The following is a 21837-nucleotide window of genomic DNA, read 5'->3' on the forward strand; positions in this document are numbered from 1 at the left end:
TCTATTTCTCGTAGTCCGTAGTGGATGCTGGGCGCCCATCCCAAGTGCGGATTGTCTGCAATACTTGTACATAGTTACAAAAATCGGGTTATTATTGTTGTGAGCCATCTTTTCAGAGGCTCCTCTGTTATCATGCTGTTAACTGGGTTCAGATCACAGGTTGTATGGTGTGATTGGTGTGGCTGGTATGAGTCTTACCCGGGATTCAAAATCCTTCCTTATTGTGTACGCTCGTCCGGGCACAGTATCCTAACTGAGGCTTGGAGGAGGGTCATAGGGGGAGGAGCCAGTGCACACCAGCTAGTCCTAAAGCTTTTACTTTTGTGCCCAGTCTCCTGCGGAGCCGCTATTCCCCATGGTCCTTTCGGAGTTCCCAGCATCCACTACGGACTATGAGAAATAGAATTATCGGTAAGTAAATTCTTATTTTTTCTGCGGATTCCCAGCGGTTTGCAGTCCACTGATTTACAGTACTAAAGTCAAACCCAATGCAAATCAGCTATAACTGCAAAAACAAAAGAACATCATCTCAGTAGCAATGATTTTTTAGTTGGAAAAAGCCTGGATTTACGACAGTATGTGTCAGGTTTAGAACATGCCGTAAAGTCGATTACAAACCCACCCATATTATAGACCTGCCTCTAGCAGGCGAGTTGGTGTGAACCACGGCACAGATCGCTGTGTCTAAGGGCCTAATTCAGACCTGATTGCAGCAGCAAAATCCTTCTCTAATGGGCACAACCATGTGCAGTGCAGGTGGGCAGATATAACATGTGCAGAGAGAGTTAGATTTAGGTGGGTTATATGGTTTCTCTGAATGGTAAATATTGGCTGCTTTATTGTTACACTGCAATGTAGATGTCGGTTAGAACACACCCCACCCAAATCTAAACCTCTCTGCACATGTTACATCTGCACCACTTGCAGTCAGGGCCGGATAAAGCCCTTGAGGGGGCCCATGGTACCCAAGACAGGGGGGCCTCCGCCAGCAACCATTCCCTGGCTGCACCTGCTGTGCGCCTCCCGCACTCCTTCCCTCCACCCCCTACCCAACTATGTTCTCACCTGACCAGCGCAGCAACAGGACCTGTTGGGGGGAGGGCCCCCCATGCTGCAGGGGGCTGTGCGGCACCTTCCTCCCCTCTCCTCGCCTTTCGGGCAACACGGCCACGGGGACTCATTCAGGTAATCTCCACTGCCTGCAGGGGAGCTGCTGTTGGTGGCGGAGGCTGGATATGGGCGACAGCACAATAGCAGCTCTGGCTGTGAGGCCCCCTAAAACAGGTGGGCCTGGGGGTACTCACCCCTTGTGCCCCCCCTTAATCCAGCTCTGCCTGCAGTGAAGCATGGTTTTGCCCATTTCTCTAACGTCCTAGTGGATGCTGGGGACTCCGTAAGGACCATGGGGAATAGCGGCTCCGCAGGAGACTGGGCACAGCTAAGAAAGAATTAGGACTACCTGGTGTGCACTGGCCCCTCCCACTATGACCCTCCTCCAGACTTTAGTTAGAATCCTGTGCCCGGCCGAGCTGGATGCACACTAGGGACTCTCCTGAGCTCCTAGAAAGAAAGTATATGTTAGGTTTTTTATTTTACAGTGAGATCTGCTGGCAACAGACTCACTGCAGCGAGGGACTAAGGGGAGAAGAAGCGAACCTACCTAACTGGTGGTAGCTTGGGCTTCTTAGGCTACTGGACACCATTAGCTCCAGAGGGATCGACCGCATGGAACCGGCCATTGGTGTTCGGTCCCGGAGCCGCGCCGGCGGCCCCCTTACAGAGCCAGAAGCAAGAAGAGTCCGGAAAATCGGCGGCAGAAGACTTCAGTCTTCACCAAGGTAGCGCACAGCACTGCAGCTGTGCGCCATTGCTCCTCATACACACTTCACACTCCGGTCACTGAGGGTGCAGGGCGCTGGGGGGGGCGCCCTGAGAAGCAATAAATACACCTTGGCTGGCAAATATATCACAATATATAGCCCCAGAGGCTATATATGTGATAAATACCCCTGTCAGAATCCATAAAAAAGCGGGAGAAAAGTCCGCGAAAAAGGGGCGGAGCTATCTCCCTCAGCACACTGGCGCCATTTTCTCTTCTCAGTGCAGCTGGAAGACAGCTCCCCAGGCTCTCCCCTGTAGTTTTCAGGCTCAAAGGTTTAAAAAGAGAGGGGGGGCACTAAATTTAGGTGCAATATTGTTTATACAAGCAGCTATTGGGGGAAAAATCACTCAGTTATAGTGTTATTCCCTGCATTATATAGCGCTCTGGTGTGTGCTGGCATACTCTCTCTCTGTCTCCCCAAAGGACTTTGTGGGGTCCTGTCCTCAGTCAGAGCATTCCCTGTGTGTGTGCTGTGTGTCGGTACGGCTGTGTCGACATGTGGGATGAGGAAGGTTACGTGGAGGTGGAGCAGAGGCCGATAAATGGGATGTCGTCCCCTGTGGGGCCGACACCAGAGTGGATGGATAGGTGGAAGGTATTAAACGACAATATCAACTCCTTACAAGGCTGGATGACGTAAAACAGCTGTGGGACAGCCGGCTTCTCAGCCCACGCCTGCCCAGGCGTCTAAAAGGCCATCGGGCTCAAAAAAGCGCCCGTTACCTCAGATGGCAGACACAGATGTCGACACGGAGTCTGACTCCAGTGTCGACGAGGTTGAGACATATACACAATCCACTAGGAACATCCGTTACATGATCTCGGCAATAAAAAATGTGTTACGCATTTCAGACATGAACCCAAGTACCACATAAAAGGGGTTTTATTTTTGGGGAGAAAAAGCAGCCAGTGTTTTGTTCCCCCATCAGATGAATGAATGAAGTGTGTAAAGTAGCGTGGGTTCCCCCAATAAGAAACTGGTAATTTCTAAAAAGTTACTGATGGCGTACCCTTTCCCGCCAGAGGATAGGTCACGTTGGGAGATATCCCTTAGGGTGGATAAGGCGCTCACACGTTTGTCAAAAAAGGTGGCACTTAGGGTACGGCCACCTTGAAGGAGCCTGCTGATAAAAAGCAGGAGACTATCCTGAAGTCTGTATATACACACTCAGGTTATATACTGAGACCTGCAATCGCCTCAGCATAAATAGTGCTGCTGCAGCGTGGTCTGATACCCTGTCAGATAATATTAATACTCTAAGACAGGGAAAATAGTTTGCTAACATAGAGCATATTAAAGACGTTGTCTTATATATAAAGGATGCACAGAGGGATATTTGCCGGCTGGCATCCAGAATTAATGCAATGTCCATTCTGCCAGGAGGGTATTAGAAACCCGGCAGTGGACAGGTGATGCTGCCTATAAAAGGCACATGGAGACAGGTGCGGTAGGGGCGCGTCTCGGGAACTTCAGGGACCAGTGGGTTTGCCCACAGGTGGATCCCTAGGTTCTGCAAATAGTATCACAGGGATACAGGCTGGAGTTCGAGGCGACTCCCCCTCGCCGTTACCTCACCTCAGCCTTGCCTGCTGCCCTCGGAGAAAGGTAGTACTGGCGGCAATTCACAAGCTGCACTTCCAGCAAGTGAAATCAAGGTACCCCTCCTTCAACAAGGCCGGGGTTACTATTCCAAAATATTGTGGTACCGAAACCAGACGGTTCGGTGAGACCCATTCTAAAATTGAAAGCCTTGAACACTTATATACGAAGGTTCAAGTTCGAAATGGAATCGCTCAGGGCGATTATTGCAAGCCTGGAGAATTTCATGGTATCACTGGACATCAAGGATGCTTACCTGCATGTCCCTATTTACCCTCTTCACCAGGAGTACCTCAAAATTGTGGTACAGGATTGTCATTACCAATTCCAGACGTTGCCGTTGGTCTGTCCCCGGCACCGAGGTATTTACCAAGGTAATGGCCGAAATAATTATCCCGTACTTGGACGATCTCCTTATAAAGGCGAGGTCCAGGGAGCAGTTGTTCGGCGGAGTAGCACTATCTCGGGAAGTGCTACAACAGCACGGCGGAATTCTGAATATTCCAAAGTCGCAGCTGGTTCCTACGACGCGTCTACTGTTCCTGAGTATGGTTCTGGACACAGAACAGGATAAAAAGGTTTTCTCCCGGAGGAGAAGTCCAAGGAGTTGTCGTCTCTAGACAGAGACCTCCTAATACGTATACAGGTGTCGGTGCATCAATGCACGCGAGCCCTGGGAAGGATGGTAGCTTCTTACGAAGAAATTCCATTCGCCAGGTCCCATTCAAGGATTTTCCAGTGGGATCTGTTGGACATGTGGTCCGGGTCGCATCTTCAGATGCATCGGCGGATAACCCTGTCTCCAAGGGCCAGGGTGTCGTTGTTGTGGTGGCTGCAGAGTGCTCATCTTCTAGGGGGCCGCAGATTCGGCATACAGGAATGGGTCCTGGTGACCACGGATGCCAGCCTTCGAGGCTGGGGGGCAGTCACACAGGGAAGAAACTTCCAAGGCTATGGAAAAGTCAGGAGACTTCCCTACACATAAATATTCTGGAACTAAGGGCCATTTACAATGCCCTAAGTCAGGCTAGACCCCTGCTTCAACACCGGCCGGTGCTGATCCAGTCAGACAACATCACGGCGGTCGCTCATGTACACGACAAGGCGGCACAAGAAGCAGGATGGCGATGGCAGAAGCCACAAGGATTCTCCGATGGGCGGAAAATCATGTGTTAGCACTGTCAGCAGTGTTCATTCCCGGAGTGGACAACTGAGAAGCAGACTTTCTCAGAAGACACGACCTCCACCCGGGAGAGTGGGGACTTCATCCAGAAGTCTTCCAAATGATTGTACACCGTTGGGAAAGGCCACAGGTGGACATGATGGCGTCCCGCCTCAACTAAAAGTTACAAAGATATTGCGCCAGGTCAAGGACCCTCAGGCGATAGCTGTGGACGCTCTGGTAACACCGTGGGTGTAACAGTCGGTGTATGTGTTCCCTTCTCTGCCTCTCTTACCCAGGGTAATGAGAATAATAAGAAGGAGAGGAGTAAGAACTATACTCATTGTTCCGGGTTGGCCAAGAAGAGCTTGGTAACCAGAACTCCAAGAAATGATCTCAGAGGACCTATGGCCTCTGCCGCTCAGACAGGACCTGCTGCAGCAGGGGTCCTGTCTGTTCAAAGACGTACCGCGGCTGCGTTGACGGCATGGCGGTTGAACGCCGGATCCTGAAGGAAAAGGGAATTCCGGAGGAAGTTATCCCTACACTATTTAAAGCTAGGAAAGAAGTGAACGCTAACCATTATCACCGCATATGGCGGAAATATGTTGCGTACTGTGAGGCCAGGAAGGTTCCAAAGGAGATATTTCAGCTAGGTCGATTTCTGCACTTCCTACAGTCAGAGGTGACTATGGGCCTACAATTGGGTTCCATTAAGGTCCAGATTTCGGCTCTATCGATTTTCTTCCAAAATGGAACTGGCTTCACTGCCTGAAGTTCAGACATTTGTCAAGGGAGTGCTGCATATTCAGCCTCCTTTTGTGCCTCCAGTGGCACCGTGGGACCTCAACGTGGTGTTGGGTTTCCTAAAGTCACATTGGTTTGAGCCACTCAAAACCGTGAATTTAAAATATCTCACGTGGAAAGTGGTCATACTTTTGGCCTTGGCTTCGGTGAGGCGGGTGGCAAAATTGGCGGCTTTGTCATGCAAAAGCCCCTATTGGATTTTCCATATGGATAGGGCAGAATTGAGGACTAGTCCCCAGTTTCTTCCTAAGGTGGTATCAGCTTTTCACTTGAACCAACCTATCGTGGTGCCTGCGGCTACTAGGGACTTGGAGGACTCCAAGTTACTGGACGTAGTCAGGGCCTTGAAAATTTATGTTTCCAGGACGGCTGGAGTCAGGAAGACTGACTCGCTGTTTATCCTGTATGCACCAAACAAGATGGGTGCTCCTGCTTCTAAGCAGACTATTGCTCGTTGGATTTGTAGCACAATTCAGCTTGCGCATTCTCTGGCTGGCCTGCCGCAGCCTAAATCTGTAAAAGCCCATTCCACGAGGAAAGTGGGCTCTTCTTGGGCGGCTGCCCGAGGGGTCTCGGCTTTACAACTTTGCCGAGCTGCTACTTGGTTAGGGGCAAACACGTTTGCAAAATTCTACAAATTTGATACCCTGGCTGAGGAGGACCTTGAGTTCTCTCATTCGGTGCTGCAGAGTCATCCTCACTCTCCCACCCGTTTGGGAGCTTTGGTATAATCCCCATGGTCCTTACGGAGTCCCCAGCATCCACTAGGACGTTAGAGAAAATAAGATTTTACTCACCGGTAAATCTATTTCTCGTAGTCCGTAGTGGATGCTGGGCGCCCGTCCCAAGTGCGGACTGTCTGCAATACTTGTATATAGTTATTGTTAACTAAAAGGGTTATGGTTGAGCCATCTGTTGAGAGGCTCTGTTATGTTCATACTGTTAACTGGGTATAATATCACGAGTTATACGGTGTGATTGGTGTGGCTGGTATGAGTCTTACCCGGGATTCAAAATCCTTTCCTTATTGTGTCAGCTCTTCCGGGCACAGTATCCTTACTGAAGTCTGGAGGAGGGTCATAGTGGGAGGGGCCAGTGCACACCAGGTAGTCCTAATTCTTTCTTAGCTGTGCCCAGTCTCCTGCGGAGCTGCTATTCCCCATGGTCCTTACGGAGTCCCCAGCTTCCACTACGGACTACGAGAAATAGATTTACCGGTGAGTAAAATCTTATTATTTGTGCTTTTTTGGTTTGCCTACTGACCTGAATAAAGCCAGATATATGCAATAGTGTGTACCCAAACTATGATCTGTGCGGGCTTTGTTTTTGTAATAAGCGTTAAAAGTATAAATATTTCTGAAAAATGGCTGGGATTACACCCCCCCGCGACAACTGACACTGAGCCTAGGCTGACAATTGACTCTAGGCTGACATTGTAAAATAGTGTGAAAAAACAGCGTGGGGTTCCTAATTTTTTAATGAACAGCACTAGGTTGAACGAGGTACAACAGCTGGCAGTATCGAAGGGTGACACAAAGCATGGGCTCCCCCCATGACTGGTTAGCTCAGGGCTGGAATCTTTAGAGAAGTAGGGATCCTCTCAAAGACAAACAGCCCTGCGCAGACTTCTCCGTGCTCCTGGGCTATGCCTGCCCAGACATGATAGAACTTATCAAACCACAAGTGCCAGCATGCCCAGACATCAACAGCCCGCTTGGCGCCTGTACTCTACCTGTAAAAATCATAAAACAGCATGGGAATTGCTGCCAAGTGACCAAATTAGCACGGCCCCATACATTCCTAAGGATAGTGTCCTTGAATGACCTCTTGTTTGTGACGGGGCCCCCTTAGAAGCAATAGCAGTATTGGTTCATTTTGCATCGATTTGGGTATGATACATTGATTGAAGAGGACGTGAACTCCTATATTTTTTAAGTAATAAATGGGTGAAAAAGGGTGTTGTGTGTATATATGCGTGTGTGTGGGGGAATCATTGGTTGCTTATAAACAATACAGTATTAGGTGTGTGTACTGTCTTTTGTTTCTATTGGTGGAGTACAGGTGCCAGTGGTACCTTGATGTCCAGGCATGCTGGCAGTTGTTGTTCGGGCAGGCTTGCTGAGGCCTGTAGCCCGCCTGTAAAGAACAATGTCAATTTAACTTATTTCCACACTCATGCGTTTTGTATAATTAGATGACAGATCATAAAATAACACCAATAAAGCAACTTTAATTTTGCTTTTTTACGTAATATGCACAGATTACATTTTGTAGTTGTGATTTTCTCTATCAGTCACTAAGTCTGCATTCATTTACTAGACATTCAATGCAAAGGCGTTAATATAAGTGAGCCCTATATTTAATACAGTTTTTTTTTCTACAGTAAATATGGTCATTTCTACCTCTAAATGTAGCCACAATAATGCAAAAAACTCTTTGCACTATTTTTTAAATAATAATTTAATATTATTATTATTATTATTATTATCCTAATACGACAGAAAGCACTTTACATTTGCAGATGCAAAAACACGCATGATTTCTTATGCAGTTTGTCTTTATTTCTAAGTAAATGTTCATGCTTGTGGAAGATATCCAAACTAACAGATAAATAATCAAGAAATAAAAGCAGCTTTTGAAAAGATAATCAGGGGCACGTGCTTTGTAATTGCATAAGAGAGGTTGGCATTTAATTGGTGGTCTAATCATCCTTTTATTTACCATTTGTACCCACAATCTTTTTTTGGCTCACAATTCATTTACTTTCCAGGAAAGTGGGTACTGACTAAAGAGTACGTAATTAACAGTGCAGAAAGCGGCAGATGGCTTGATGAAACGACTTTCGAATGGGGATATAAAATGGAAAGAGACGCCCATTATTCACCTCAAATGCAATCTGCACCAAAAAGATGGCGCGAACACCTGACACACACTGGTGCTCTGGGGGCCTTCAGCAGATGGAAAGTGACCCTTCTCATTGAAAGAACTGATAAAGAAAGGGAGGCTTTTTTAAGGTAGGATGTGATGAACCCTCTGTTAAAGCGAGGAAATAAAAGGCCTCTTCACTCCATTCATTTGGTTAGGCTCAGTTCTTCCTTTAGGGTGCATGTTATGTGGCAAATATTAAATAAAGGCTCCGGATTCTGCAGCTTTAGCCACTGATCACCCTCTGGTCTACAAAATGACTTGTTTGATAGACCTTAAAAGCTGTGCCAGATAAACTGCTGATTCAAGTTATATATTTAATATATGTACAAACAAAACATGACCTATTTGTTCACCAGCTTTTTTTAAATTGTTTAATTAAGCGGAAAGTGCAATTTATGAAGATTGTATTCTAATGGTTTGTTTGATAAGCGAAACGTGCTCAACCATTTCTTGTATCTATATGAATAATCTCTAGTTCACGGATACTGTACGCAGTAAAAATAAGGAAATAGCTGCATAAATACCAAATACTGATTTGCTAAGTAAAACCTTTGTTTTTGAATAAATAACTTATTTCCGTTGAATTATTGTTCGTCTGCCTGGAAATGAAGAACATTATTGTAGTAGAGTCTAGCACTAAAGAACGATATATATATATATTAGCATTGCTGGATTCACTTCCAACCAGGGCCCTATTTGTTTGCAGTTTGTATGTCCCCTTGTGTTTTTCCTCCTACTACCACAATATACTGATAGGGTTGAAAGCTCTGTCACGGCAGGGACTGATAGAAATGATTAGGGGTGAATTTTAATAGCCTGCAAGGTTCCGGCTGTGCGGGACTTTGTGTGAGTTTGCGCTGGGTTTGCCACGTAAAGGATTGCCACTATAAAAATACGGGAAGTCTCGCACAAAGTCCACATATCCTGCACCTTAAAGACTAGCGATTCGGGACCCCTGCTCGACGAAGAACGTGAATAGACGCTGTGCGCATGTTCTGCTCGCTGCTCTGCTGTGACGGAGGATCCCAACTCCTCCCCAACCCTGCAGAGCACTGCGGTCCGCGAGTGGGACTGCGAAACAGTCATCAAAAAAAATGGAACTGTCCCACAAAAATCTGGACAGTTAGGATATATGTATTTTGGATGATGCACATTATATATTTTCTCTTAACGTCCTAGGGGATACTGGGATGGATTAGTACCATGGGGTATAGATCGGTTCCATTGGAGCCTAGCACGTTAAGAAATGTTCAGTGTGTGCTGGCTCCTTCCCTCTATGCCCCTACATCAGACTCCGTTTAGAAAAATGTGCCCAAGGAGCTGGGTGCATTCTCTGGAGTTCCAGAGAGTTTTCTTCAGAAACTTTTAGTTTATTTTTTACAGGCAGCACTGGCTGACACCATTCTGCCTGCGTCGTGGGACTTAGGGGGGAAGACCGAACCAACCTCCTATAGGGTTAATGGTTTGCAACCCCGCTAACAGGACGTTAGCTCCTGAGGCGCTGTTTCACATACCCCCAGGGTGTGCACACATGCTGGCAGCATGCCGTTACCCCTAACAGATACCGAAGACGCGGTGAGTACTACCACCAGGGTCCCGGTTAGCAGGTCCCTCCGGTGACAATGGCGGAATAAGGGTGCGGCGGGTACCCGACTGCGTGCTGCGGTACCCACTGTGAACCCCCACACTGGCGCTGGTGTAATAAGGGGTTTTAACTCCATTTCTCTAACGTCCTAAGTGGATGCTGGGGACTCCGTAAGGACCATGGGGAATAGCGGCTCCGCAGGAGACTGGGCACATCTAAAGAAAGCTTTAGGACTAACTGGTGTGCACTGGCTCCTCCCCCTATGACCCTCCTCCAAGCCTCAGTTAGATTTCTGTGCCCGACGAGAAGGGTGCACACTAGGGGCTCTCCTGAGCTTCTTAGTGAAAGTTTTAGTTTAGGTAGTGTTGCGGCAGCACGATTGGATTCTCAATATTCCAAAATCGCAGCTGGTTCCGACGACTTGTCTTCTGTTTCCTAGGGATGTTCCTGGACACAGTCCAGAAAAAAGGTGTTTCTCCCGGAAGAGAAAGCCAGGGAGTTATCCGAGCTAGTCAGGAACCTCCTAAAACCGAACCAAGTCTCAGTGCATCAATGCACAAGGGTTCGGGGTAAAAATGGTGGCTTCCTACGAAGCAATCCCATTCGTTAGATTCCACGCAAGAACTTTCCAGTGGAACCTACTGGACAAATGGTCCGGGTCGCATTTTCAGATGCATCAGCGGATAACCCTGTCACCAAGGACAAGGGTATCCATCATGTGGTGGTTGCAGAGTGCTCATCTTCTAGAGGGCCGCAGATTCGGCATTCAGGACTGGGTCCTGGTGACCACGGATGCCAGCCTGCGAGGCTGGGGAGCAGTCACACAGGGAAGGAATATCCAGGGCTTAGGGTCAAGCCTGGATACATCACTTCACATAAATATCCTGAAGCTAAGGGCCATTTACAATGCTCTAAGCTTAGCAAGACCTCTGCTTCAAGGTCAGCCGGTGTTGATCCAGTCGGACAACATCATGGCAGTCACCCACGTAAACAGACAGGGTGGCACAAGAAGCAGGAGGGCAATGGCAGAAGCTGCAGGGATTCTTCGCTGGGCGGAAAATCATGTGATAGCACTGTCAACAGTATTCATTCCGGGAGTGGACAACTGGGAAGCAGACTTCCTCAGCACGACCGCCACCCGGGAGAGTGGGGACTTCACCCAGAAGTCGTCCACATGATTAAAAAAAAAAAAAACTCGACAGGTATTGCGCCAGGTCAAGAGACCCTCAGGCAATAGTTGTAGACGCTCTGGTAACACCGTGGGTGTACCAGTCAGTGTATGTGTTCCCTCCTCTGCCTCTCATACCCAAGGTACTGAGATTGATAATATGGAGAGGAGAAAGCACTATATTTGTGGCTCCGGATTGGCCAAGAAGGACTTGGTAACCGGAGCTTCAAGAGATGCTCACGGAGGATCCGTGGCCTCTACCTCTAAGAAGGGACCTGCTCCAGCAAGGACCCTGTCTGTTCCAAGACTTACCGCGGCTGCGTTTGACGGCATGGCGGTTGAACGCCGGATCCTGAAGGAAGAAAGGCATTCCGGATGAAGTCATCCCTATCCTGATCAAAGCCAGGAAGGATGTAACCGCAAAAACATTATCACCGCAATTGGCGAAAATATGTTGCGTGGTGCGAGGCCAGTAAGGCCCGACGGAGGAAATTCAACTGGGTCGATTCCTACATTTCCTGCAAACAGGAGTGTCTATGGGCCTGAAATTGGGGTCCATTAAGGTTCAAATTTCGGCCCTGTCAATTTTCTTCCAAAAAGAACTAGCTTCAGTCCCTGAAGTTCAGACGTTTGTAAAAGGGGTACTGCATATACAGCCTCCTTTTGTGCCTCCAGTGGCACTTTGGGATCTCAACGTAGTTTGGGTTCCAAAGGTCACATTGGTTTGAACCACTTAAATCTGTGGAGTTAAAATATCTCACATGGAAAGTGGTCATGCCGTTGGCCCTGGCCTGGGCCAGGCGCGTGTCAGAATTGGCGGCTTTATCCTGAAAAAGCCCTTATCTGATGTTCCATTCGGACAGGGCGGAATTGAGGACTCGTCCTCAGTTTCTCCCCAAGGTGGTTTCAGCGTCTCACCTGAACCAACCTATTGGTGGTGCCTGCGGCTACTAGGGACTTGGAGGCCTCCAAGTTGCTAGACGTTGTCAGTGCCCTGAAAATATATGTTTCCAGGACGGCTGGAGTCAGGAAATCTGACTCGCTGTTTATCCTGTGTGCACCCAACAAGCTGGGTGCTCCTGCTTCTAAGCAGACTATTGCTCGTTGGATTTGTAGTACAATTCAGCTTGCACATTCTGTGGCAGGCCTGCCACAGCCAAAAATCTGTAAATGCCCACTCCACAAGGAAGGTGGGCTCATCTTGGGCGGCTGCCCGAGGGGTCTCGGCTTTACAACTTTGCCGAGCAGCTACTTGGTCAGGAGCAAATACGTTTGTAAAATTCTACAAAATTGTTATCCTGGCTGAGGAGGACCTGGAGTTCTCTCATTTGGTGTTGCAGAGTCATCCGCACTCTCCCGCCCGTTTGGGAGCTTTGGTATAATCCCCATGGTCCTTACGGAGTCCCCAGCATCCACTTAGGACGTTAGAGAAAATAAGAATTTACTTACCGATAATTCTATTTCTCATAGTCCGTAGTGGATGCTGGGCGCCCATCCCAAGTGCGGATTGTCTGCAATACTTGTACATAGTTATTGTTACAAAAATCGGGTTATTATTGTTGTGAGCCATCTTTCAGAGGCTCCTCTGTTATCATGCTGTTAACTGGGTTCAGATCACAGGTTATACGGTGTGATTGGTGTGGCTGGTATGAGTCTTACCCGGGATTCAAAATCCTTCCTTATTGTGTACGCTCGTCCGGGCACAGTATCCTAACTGAGGCTTGGAGGAGGGTCATAGGGGGAGGAGCCAGTGCACACCAGTTAGTCCTAAAGCTTTCTTTAGATGTGCCCAGTCTCCTGCGGAGCCGCTATTCCCCATGGTCCTTACGGAGTCCCCAGCATCCACTACGGACTATGAGAAATAGAATTATCGGTAAGTAAATTCTTATTTTTACACAAATTCTGACTCAAAGCCAGTATAAACTCATAAGAGGGACCGTGTGCCATTATGGGGGCGGGGCTTCCCGGAGAGCGGGACCAGCGGCTCAGAGCGCCATTTCCAGCTGCTGCTGACATCCAGGCTGCATGCACAGCGCTGCTCCTCCACAGACCCTGCTAAATCACCTTGAACTGGTACCAGGGGGTTTTATAGAAAGAGGGGAGCATATAGCCTACAATAAACACCAGCTGCCTTATCTAGGGCTCTGGTTTATGCCCAGCGGAGCATTGCTTTGACTGAGTGGCATAGTGTGCTGGTCTCATTCCTCTCTGTATCTCTCCATTAAAGACTGTCTGGGACTCTGTGTTATTTCACTGTTTTGTGTTGTTTCACTGCACTGTGTTGTTTCTCAAATACTGTGTGTGATTCTACTGTGTCAGTATGTCTGGCAAAAAAGCTCTGTGTCCCTCATGCAACACAAAGTTTTCCCCTTCACCGTGGGGATCTCTCCTATGTACTCAGTGTTCTCTTCCCTCACAGGGTAGTAGCATACAGGAGCCAGAGTGGTTGGAATCATTTAAAGGAATGATTACTAATATTAATACAGAGTTGGCTACTGCCAGACAAGAAAGGCAGAACCTTAAGAAATCTGTGGCTGGATCAAGGCTGCTGACCACAGGCAGGCTCCTCAGCTCCCCCTGCTGGTCTCTCTTAAACGCACACTCCCACATGTACTCCAATCTGACTCTGATAATGACATGTCAGATCTGGAGGAAGGGGCGGTGGACATGGAGGGTGACAATACTTTGTCTCAGGGTGTGGAGGCCCTAATTTATTCTATTAGAGAAGTCCTCAACATACCGGATAAGGAGACAGAACCTGAGGAAGAGTTGTTTTTTAATGCAAAACCAAAATCTTCTGCCACCTTCCCTGTCTCCAAGGAATTAAACTCACTCTTTAAAGAGGCGTGGGTCAATCCTGATAAAAAATTTCAAACCCCATATATGGTTACTAAATTCTTTCCCTTTCCCACCTGAGGATAGGAAGGTATGGGAGAACCCCCCGTGTGTGGATACATCAGTGTCCAGGCTGTCACGTAAGATCGTGCTACCTGTACCTGGTGCTAACTCTCTCAAAGACCCAGCTGATTGTAAAATTGAAACTACACTCAAATCAATTTATACCGCAGTGGGCATAGTGCTGAGGCCCACCATTGCTTGCGGTTGGATTACAAGGCCCATGGTCAAATGGTCTGATAATATAATCGAGTGAGTTGACATCATATCCAGGATGCTGCAAATTTCATGAGTGAGGTGATCAAAGAAATAGGACTCATCAATGCCCGTGCCACCGCTATGACGGTCTCGGCTCGCAGAGCTCTGTGGCTGCGACAATGGTCAGCGGATGCTGATTCCAAAAAGGCCGTGGAAAATCTTCCCTTTACAGGGGATGCATTGTTTGGGGAAGAACGGAACAAGTGGATTTTAGAGGCAGAACCAGGGGTGCCTCAAATGCAGCTAGAGGAAACAGAGGTAAACCTCGTAAACCAGCGGCTGCTTGATCTCTGGACCAGGCCTCCAGATCCTCATCCACTAAGCCCTGCTTGTGACAGTTGGCCCCAGCTGCAGGAGGACTTTCAAGTGGGTGCTCGACTTCACCACTTCGCCCATGTGTGGGCGGAATCCTGCCGGGACCCTTGGGTGAGGGACCTCATATCCCAGGGTTACCGGTTGGAATTTCAAGCACTCCCTCCTCACAGATTCTTCAGGTAAGGTTTACCAGCTTCGCCTAAAGCAAGAGTTACCTTGCAGGACGCCATTCAAAAACTATTTCAAACAAAAGTTATTATTCTGGTACCTCCTCAGTTGCACAACAGGGGATTTTATTCAAATCTATTCGTGGTACCGAAACCGGACGGTTCGGTATGGCCGATCTTGAACCACAAATCTCTGAACCCGTATCTTTGGGTGTTCAGGTTCAAGATGGAATCTCGAAGGGCGGTGGTCTCTGGTCTGGAAGAAGGGGAATTCCTGGTATCTCTGGATATCAAGGATGCCTATCTACACATCCCGATACGGCCCCCTCATCAGGCTTATCTCAGATTCGCTATACTGGACCACCACTTCCAGTTTCAGGCCTTACTCTTTGTTCTCTCCACAGCTCCAAGGGTATTCATAAAAGTCATGGCGGAGATGATGTTGCAACTCCGCATGATGAGATTCAGCATTGTCCCCTGCTTGGACGATCTCCTGATAAAGGCGGTGTCCAGGGAGAGTCTGCTGAACAGCATCAACTTGGCTACTCGCCTTCTTGCGGAACATGAGTGGATCTTAAATTTCCAGAAGTCTCACCTTGAACCATCACAGAGAATTCAGTTCCTGGGAATGATCCTGGACACTGTGTCTCAGAAGGTATTCCTAGCCATGGACAAGACTTTGACAATCCAGGCTATGGACCGATCAATGCTCAGACCCCGCAAGGTCTCGGTTCACCTTTGCATCCGCCTACTGGGAAAGATGTTGGCCTCCTACAAGGCAATCCAGTATGGCACATTCAATGGCCGTCCGTTCCAGCTGGGTCTACTAGACAACTGTGACCCCTCCCCCTTCCAGCACCTGATATATAATTATCTCCAGGTATGATTGAGCAACTGCCAAATTGTTTGTCTGCTTGTGTGCAAGAGGCATTGAATGGGAGCAGCATTTGGAAGGCATGCTGTTCCTTGTAGTGCCAATGGGAGATCCTGGGGGTGGCTCCTGGGTAAGTTAGCTCTCTGTCTGGAAGTGTTTTAGTAATAGCCTTTATCATGAGGCTTACTGTGACAAATGACATGGCTCTATGTGGGCACTGCTATTATGTAGGTTAGGACTGCTGTATCGGAGAAGCCGTGACGTGGCCAGCAGCTAAACATGTGTTTGCAAACATTTGTGACTAATTCTCTGAATTTTATTACCAGATAGGTTCAGGGATGGTTACAGGTAATTTTCAGTGTGCGGAAGGGAATTTAGGGGTGGGGATTTGCACCCCCCTCCTCTCTGTCTGTTGTTTGTCTGTGACCCCTCCCCCTTCCAGCACCTGATATATAATTATCTCCAGGTATGATTGAGCAACTGCCAAATTGTTTGTCTGCTTGTGTGCAAGAGGCATTGAATGGGAGCAGCATTTGGAAGGCAAGCTATTCCTTGTAGTGCCAATGGGAGATCCTGGGGGTGGCTCCTGGGTAAGTTAGCTCTCTGTCTGGAAGTGTTTTAGTAATAGCCTTTATCATGAGGCCTACTGTGACAAATGACATGGCTCTATGTGGGCACTGCTATTATGTAGGTTAGGACTGCTGTATCGGAGAAGCCGTGACGTGGCCAGCAGCTAAACATGTGGTTGCAAACATTTGTGACTAATTCTCTGAATTTTATAACCAGATAGGTTCAGGGATCGTTACAGGTAATTTTCAGTGTGCGGAAGGGAATTTAGGGGTGGGGATTTGCACCCCCCTCCTCTCTGTCTGTTGTCTACTAGACAAGTGGTCTGGATCTCACCTGCACATGCAGGTGAGAGTATAGCTCTGTCGCTGAAAGCACGGGTTTCCCTGTTATGGTGGCTACATATCGCTCACCTTGTGGAGCGTCGGAGTTTCAGTGCTCATTCTTGGACTCTGCTGACAACGGATGCCAGCCTCTGGGGCAGTGACCCAAGGGTCTCAGTTCCAGGGCAAGTGGTCGAGTCAGGAATCCTCGCTCCCGATAAATGTTCTGGAACTCAGGGCAATTTACAATGGTCTTCTGCAAGCCTCCTATCTTCTCTGAAGTCAGGCCATACAAATACAGTCGGACAACGCCACGGCGGTGGTATACATAAACAGACAGGGAGGAACAAGAAGCAAGGCCGTAATGCGAGAGGTGTCAAGGATACTCCTCTGGGCGGAAGCCAACGAAAAGGGCCATCTCAGCCATATTCATTCCAGGAGTGGACAACTGGGAAGCAGACTTCCTCAGCAGGCACGTCCTCCATCCAGGGGAATGGGGCCTTCAACTACAGGTATTTCAACAACTTGTTCACCGGTTGGACTGTCCGCAGATAGACCTGATGGTTTCTTGTCTCAACAAGAAGCTCCGTCGTTACTGTTCCAGAACGAGGGATCCGCAGGCTGCTGCAGTGGACGCTCTGACGTCTCGGTGGACTTCCCAGTTTGTATATCTGTTTCCTCCAATCCCTCTCAATCCCAGAGTTCTAAAAAGATTCAAAAGGGAAAACGTTCAGGCAATTCTAATTGCCCCGGATTGGCCTCGACGGGCCTGGTATGCGGACCTCCTAACCATGTCTCCAGAGGAGCCCTGGCCTTTACCACTCCTCAAGGATCTTCTTCAACAAGGCCCATTTGTCTAGCCAGATTTACTGCGGTTTCGTTTGACGGCTTGCAGGTTGAAAGGGAGATTTTAGCCAGCAAAGGGCTTCCCTCCAGGGTTATCACAACTATGGTCCAAGACCGGAAGGTGGTCACGTCTAAGCATTATGACCGGATCTGGAAGAAATATGTTTCGTGGTGTGAGGGTAGAAAACATTCTACTGTGGAATTTCAACTTGCCCATTTTCTGCTCTTCCTGCAAGCAGGCGTGGATGTGGGCCTACGGTTGGCTCCATTAAAGTTAAAATTTCGTCCCTCTCCATATTCTTCCAGAGGCAACTTGCTGTATGCTGTACTTCCGGAGGCGCAGACATTCTTGAAGGGTGTTCTACGCATGCAACCACATTTTGTCCGTCCCACAGCTCCGTGGGATCTCAATGTGGTCCTGACCTTTCTCCAGTTGGACTGGTTTGATCCTTTACACAGGGTTGACTTGAAATATCTTACTTGGAAGGACTGTTGGGTTGTTGACTTTAGCCTCTGCGAGACCTGTGTCAGAATTGGGGGCCTTATCCTGTAATAGTCCTTATTTGATATTTCACGAGGATAGGACGGAGCTCAGGACTCGCCCACAGTTTTTGCCGAAAGTGTTATCATCTTTTCACATTAATCAACCGATGGTGGTTCCAGTACTTTCTGACACATCGGTTGCTCCAAAGTCCTTGGATGTAGTTCAAGCTTTGAGGATTTATGTCAAGAGGACAGCTCGTCACAGGAAGACTGAATCGCTCTTTGTCCTCTACGACGCTACGAAGATTGGATGTCCTGCTTCTAAGTAGTCCATTGCTCATTTGATCCGTCTAACTATCCAACAGGCTTACTCTTAGTCAGCATTGCCACTGCCGAGTTGTATTCAGGCCCACTCCACAAGGTCGGTGGGTTCTTCCTGGGTGGCTGCCTGTGGCGTCTCGGCCTTGCAGTTGTACCGAGCGGCTGCTTGGTCTGGTTCGAACACGTTTATAAAGTTTTATAAGTTCGATACCTTGGCCGGTGATGACCTTCAGTTTGGTCAGGTGGTTTTGCAGGGTTCTCAGCACTCTCCCACCCGTTCTGGGAGCTTTGGGACTTACCCATGGTACTAATCCATCCCAGTATCCCCTAGGACGTTAGAGAAAATTGGAATTTAATACCTACCGGTAATTCCATTTCTCGTAGTCCGTAGGGGATTCTGGGCCTCAGTGCTTCGTGTTTCTTGCTTACCTGGTTGTAAGTGTTCTTGGTTGGGTCTGCTGTTGCTGTCCCTATTTCTGTTCGTGTAAGCATTGCTATCCTTGGTTTGGTTAGCATGGCTATCCTTTGTTCTGGTTAGTGCGGCTACCCTGTATTACTGTTGTGTGTTGGTTCGTTACCTCACTGCTGTTGTTTTCTGTTTTCCTTCTCTCAAAGTATGTTCATCTCTTCTGGCACAGTTTTCCTATACTGAGTCTGGTGGTGGGGCATAGAGGGGAGGAGCCAGCACACACTGAACATTTCTTAAAGTGCCTCCAATGGACCAGATCTATACCCCATGGTACTAATCCATCCCAGTATCCCCTACGGACTTCGAGAAAATTAATTACCGGTAGGTATTAAATTCCTATTATTTGCACTTTTGTATTGTATCTCCTTTTTAATAAAACAGTTAACAAAACAATACTTTTGATGTCATAACATTTCCCATAGGGTCGCTTTTACATTGGAGTGGCACACATCCATTAATTTACAATGAAGATGGTCTTTTCCAACTGGATCATCATAATGTATTACTATTTTAAGAATATGGGACAAAAACAAACAGCACATTTTTAGTTAATGTTCAAACACCTATTTTATTAAGACAGCTAATCCCAAAATGTGTATCACAGATGTGCTGTTGATAAAATTCATGGTTCACGTTTGTATCAGAATAGCTACAGGCTGCTGATGTTAAGCAGTAGGTGGCGCTGTGTTTTAAGCTTTCACTGTGTTGTCTCCCTTTATTGTAATAGTGTACTCTCTTCTTCCTTCCAGTTTATCCTTCATCTTATAAAGTTTTACCTGTACTTGTCATAGAAAAGTTTATCCTTAAATCTTTCTGCATGTTTAATGATTGAACAAAGAAACATATTCTCCAGTACTGTAGTCGGAATGAATTGTGCCAAAAAGTTGCTTAAATAGGTCAATCACTACAAATGGCAAAGCCTTTCTAGCTATTTTTTTTTACTTCAACCAATAAAATGTACAGTGCAAACTTTTTTTTTTCTTTACAGAGTTCTTACAGCTGGACATGCAGTGTTGTACAATCCAAAAAATTCTGATGAAGAAATAACACATGTTTTCACGAACAATAAATTACTTTTGCAAGACAGAGAAAGAAGAGGCTGTAACACTCCATATTACTCGGTGCTGTGTCTTGGAAGATATCTTTTAGAGGTAATTTTAGTCCCATTTGTGTCTCAAATACATCTCAATGTTGTTATTGCAGCTAGTTTATCCAGATTTAGAGCTCATCAGATAAGGCTTTAAAGTAATTTATTTGATTTGATGTTGATGTATGTATATGATGCACATTTCCTCCCTCTCCCTTGTACTCCTTGCTGTCTCCCCAACCAGTACATTTTCAACAGTGTTTAGCAGCAGATATCTCTCTTTGTGTGGCAGGGTCAGCGGCTCAGGATCAGTCAGAAAATACTTTCCAAGCACACTAAGCTGCACATTTAACACAGGTGATCTTGGTACATACCCAGCCGCACACTATGAGATTAATGGATGTGGCGACTGACCTCTCATGAGATCATCCAATGTTAAATTCTGACTTGATCCAAAGCCTAGTGTTATTGCGCACAAACAAATAAACGCATAAGGTTATAGACAACGCTGACTGAATGGACCATTGAATTTGATCTAAAGTTGTATTTGTTGTGCAGAAAGTTGTATTTGTTGTGCAGAAAGTACACAAAGCATAAGGGAATATTTAATTGGTGATCATGAATGCTGATAGTCTGCATTTTTGACCAGAGAATTTAAGACTACACTATTAAGGTGGCTTTTGCACTTGATAGTATTGCTGTAGACAAAAATGTGAGTATTAGACAGCCTGCTTCGGGAGGCCTATACAAAATCTACCTGAAACTGCCTAAAGTTCATATTCTTGTTAAATAAGACTAGTGAATATATACAGTGTCAGATTGGGGCTTCAATGGTCCACTAGGGAAAGAAGTGGCAGGGGCCCAAGCTTAAGGGGTGTGACTAGCCACCAGTGGGGGTGTGGCCAGCTACAACAGAGGGACTTGAACAACCATTAGAGAGGACATGCAAAGAATAGGGCCCTTGTATAAGGACGGGACAGGGATGTGTCAGAACCAACCACTTTGACTGGCAGAAACCCCAATCTTGTTGTAGCTTCCATAGAAACAAAGCAAGCACCCAAGTTCATCAATGATCCTGCTGCACCCCTAGAGGAGGAGGTGGAGGCCTCAGGCAGTGGGGCCCACTGGGTATTCCCCCTGTGCACCTGTAGGTCAGTCCAGCCCTGTGAATATATGGACTACTTTATGCTTTTATACATTTTAAAATCTGGACATTTCTCCTGCTCACTGGTTATCTATCTGGGTCCAATTTGGCTGCACATATTGGACAGATCTGGTCGTGCAGTGGTGATCATTTAGGGGGTAATTCAGATCTGATTGTAGATGTGCTAAATTTAGCACATCTACGATCATTCACTCTGGCAGGGCTAGTCCGCCCCGCATGTCAGGCCCTGCCCCCTCGCACAGGTGCAAAAGCATCGCACGGCGGCGATGCTTTTGCACCTGTGTGAGTAGCTCCCTGCCAGCGCTGCTCCTACGCACTGGCAGGCCACTCCCCGCCGCATACCATGTCGCAGCGGCTGTGTGTGACGTCACCGCGTCCCGCTCCCCCAACGGTCCAGACACGCCTGCGTTGTCCGGACTGCGCCCCGCCAACTGCACTCCCGCCCCGCGACCGCCTCTGCTTGTCAATCAGGCAGAGGCAATCGCTGCCCTGAGATGCTGATAGCATCTCACTGGGCTCCCGGGGTGCGCGCGCGCAGTGCGGCCACTGCGTGGGCGCACTCCAGCAAGGGCTTCAGACTGCGTTCGCTGCCAGTCTGAATTAGCCCCTTAGTGTCACTGTACTCTGACAGCATACACATGGTAATAATGGTCACTGATTGACAGATCTGTCATCTGGGAACAAGTGAAATTTGAGTTTGATTGTTCTTCGCCTTATAGTCAGTCAAGGTGATTTCAGATCATTTTATTCTACAGTAGCCACATCAAAGAATTGCCACATGTGGCAGCTTTATTGAGTGTGCAACACAGTACAGCACTCTAAATTAACGTAAAACTAATTTATTTTTTGCTTATTACATTTCCTCCCCTGACCTGCACTGTCTCTGTTTTCTCAGATATATATGGTAGCTATAGCCTAATTCTTACAATTCAGAC

General features: G+C 47.5%; 1 protein-coding gene across 4 annotated transcripts in view; it reads left to right on the top strand.

The window, feature by feature from the left end:
• Nucleotides 1-21837, top strand: part of SLF1 (SMC5-SMC6 complex localization factor 1) — a 382477-nt gene that overhangs the window by 103655 nt on the left and 256985 nt on the right. For all 4 annotated transcript variants that reach the window (XM_063964017.1, XM_063964013.1, XM_063964015.1 and 1 more), the window contains exons 4-5: nucleotides 8222-8465; nucleotides 19639-19801. In XM_063964017.1, the coding sequence (XP_063820087.1) occupies nucleotides 8222-8465; nucleotides 19639-19801 (407 nt within the window). The remainder of the gene's footprint in view (nucleotides 1-8221; nucleotides 8466-19638; nucleotides 19802-21837) is intronic.

The sequence above is a fragment of the Pseudophryne corroboree genome, chromosome 1, assembly GCF_028390025.1.
Source record: "Pseudophryne corroboree isolate aPseCor3 chromosome 1, aPseCor3.hap2, whole genome shotgun sequence".
Taxonomy (NCBI): domain Eukaryota; kingdom Metazoa; phylum Chordata; class Amphibia; order Anura; family Myobatrachidae; genus Pseudophryne; species Pseudophryne corroboree.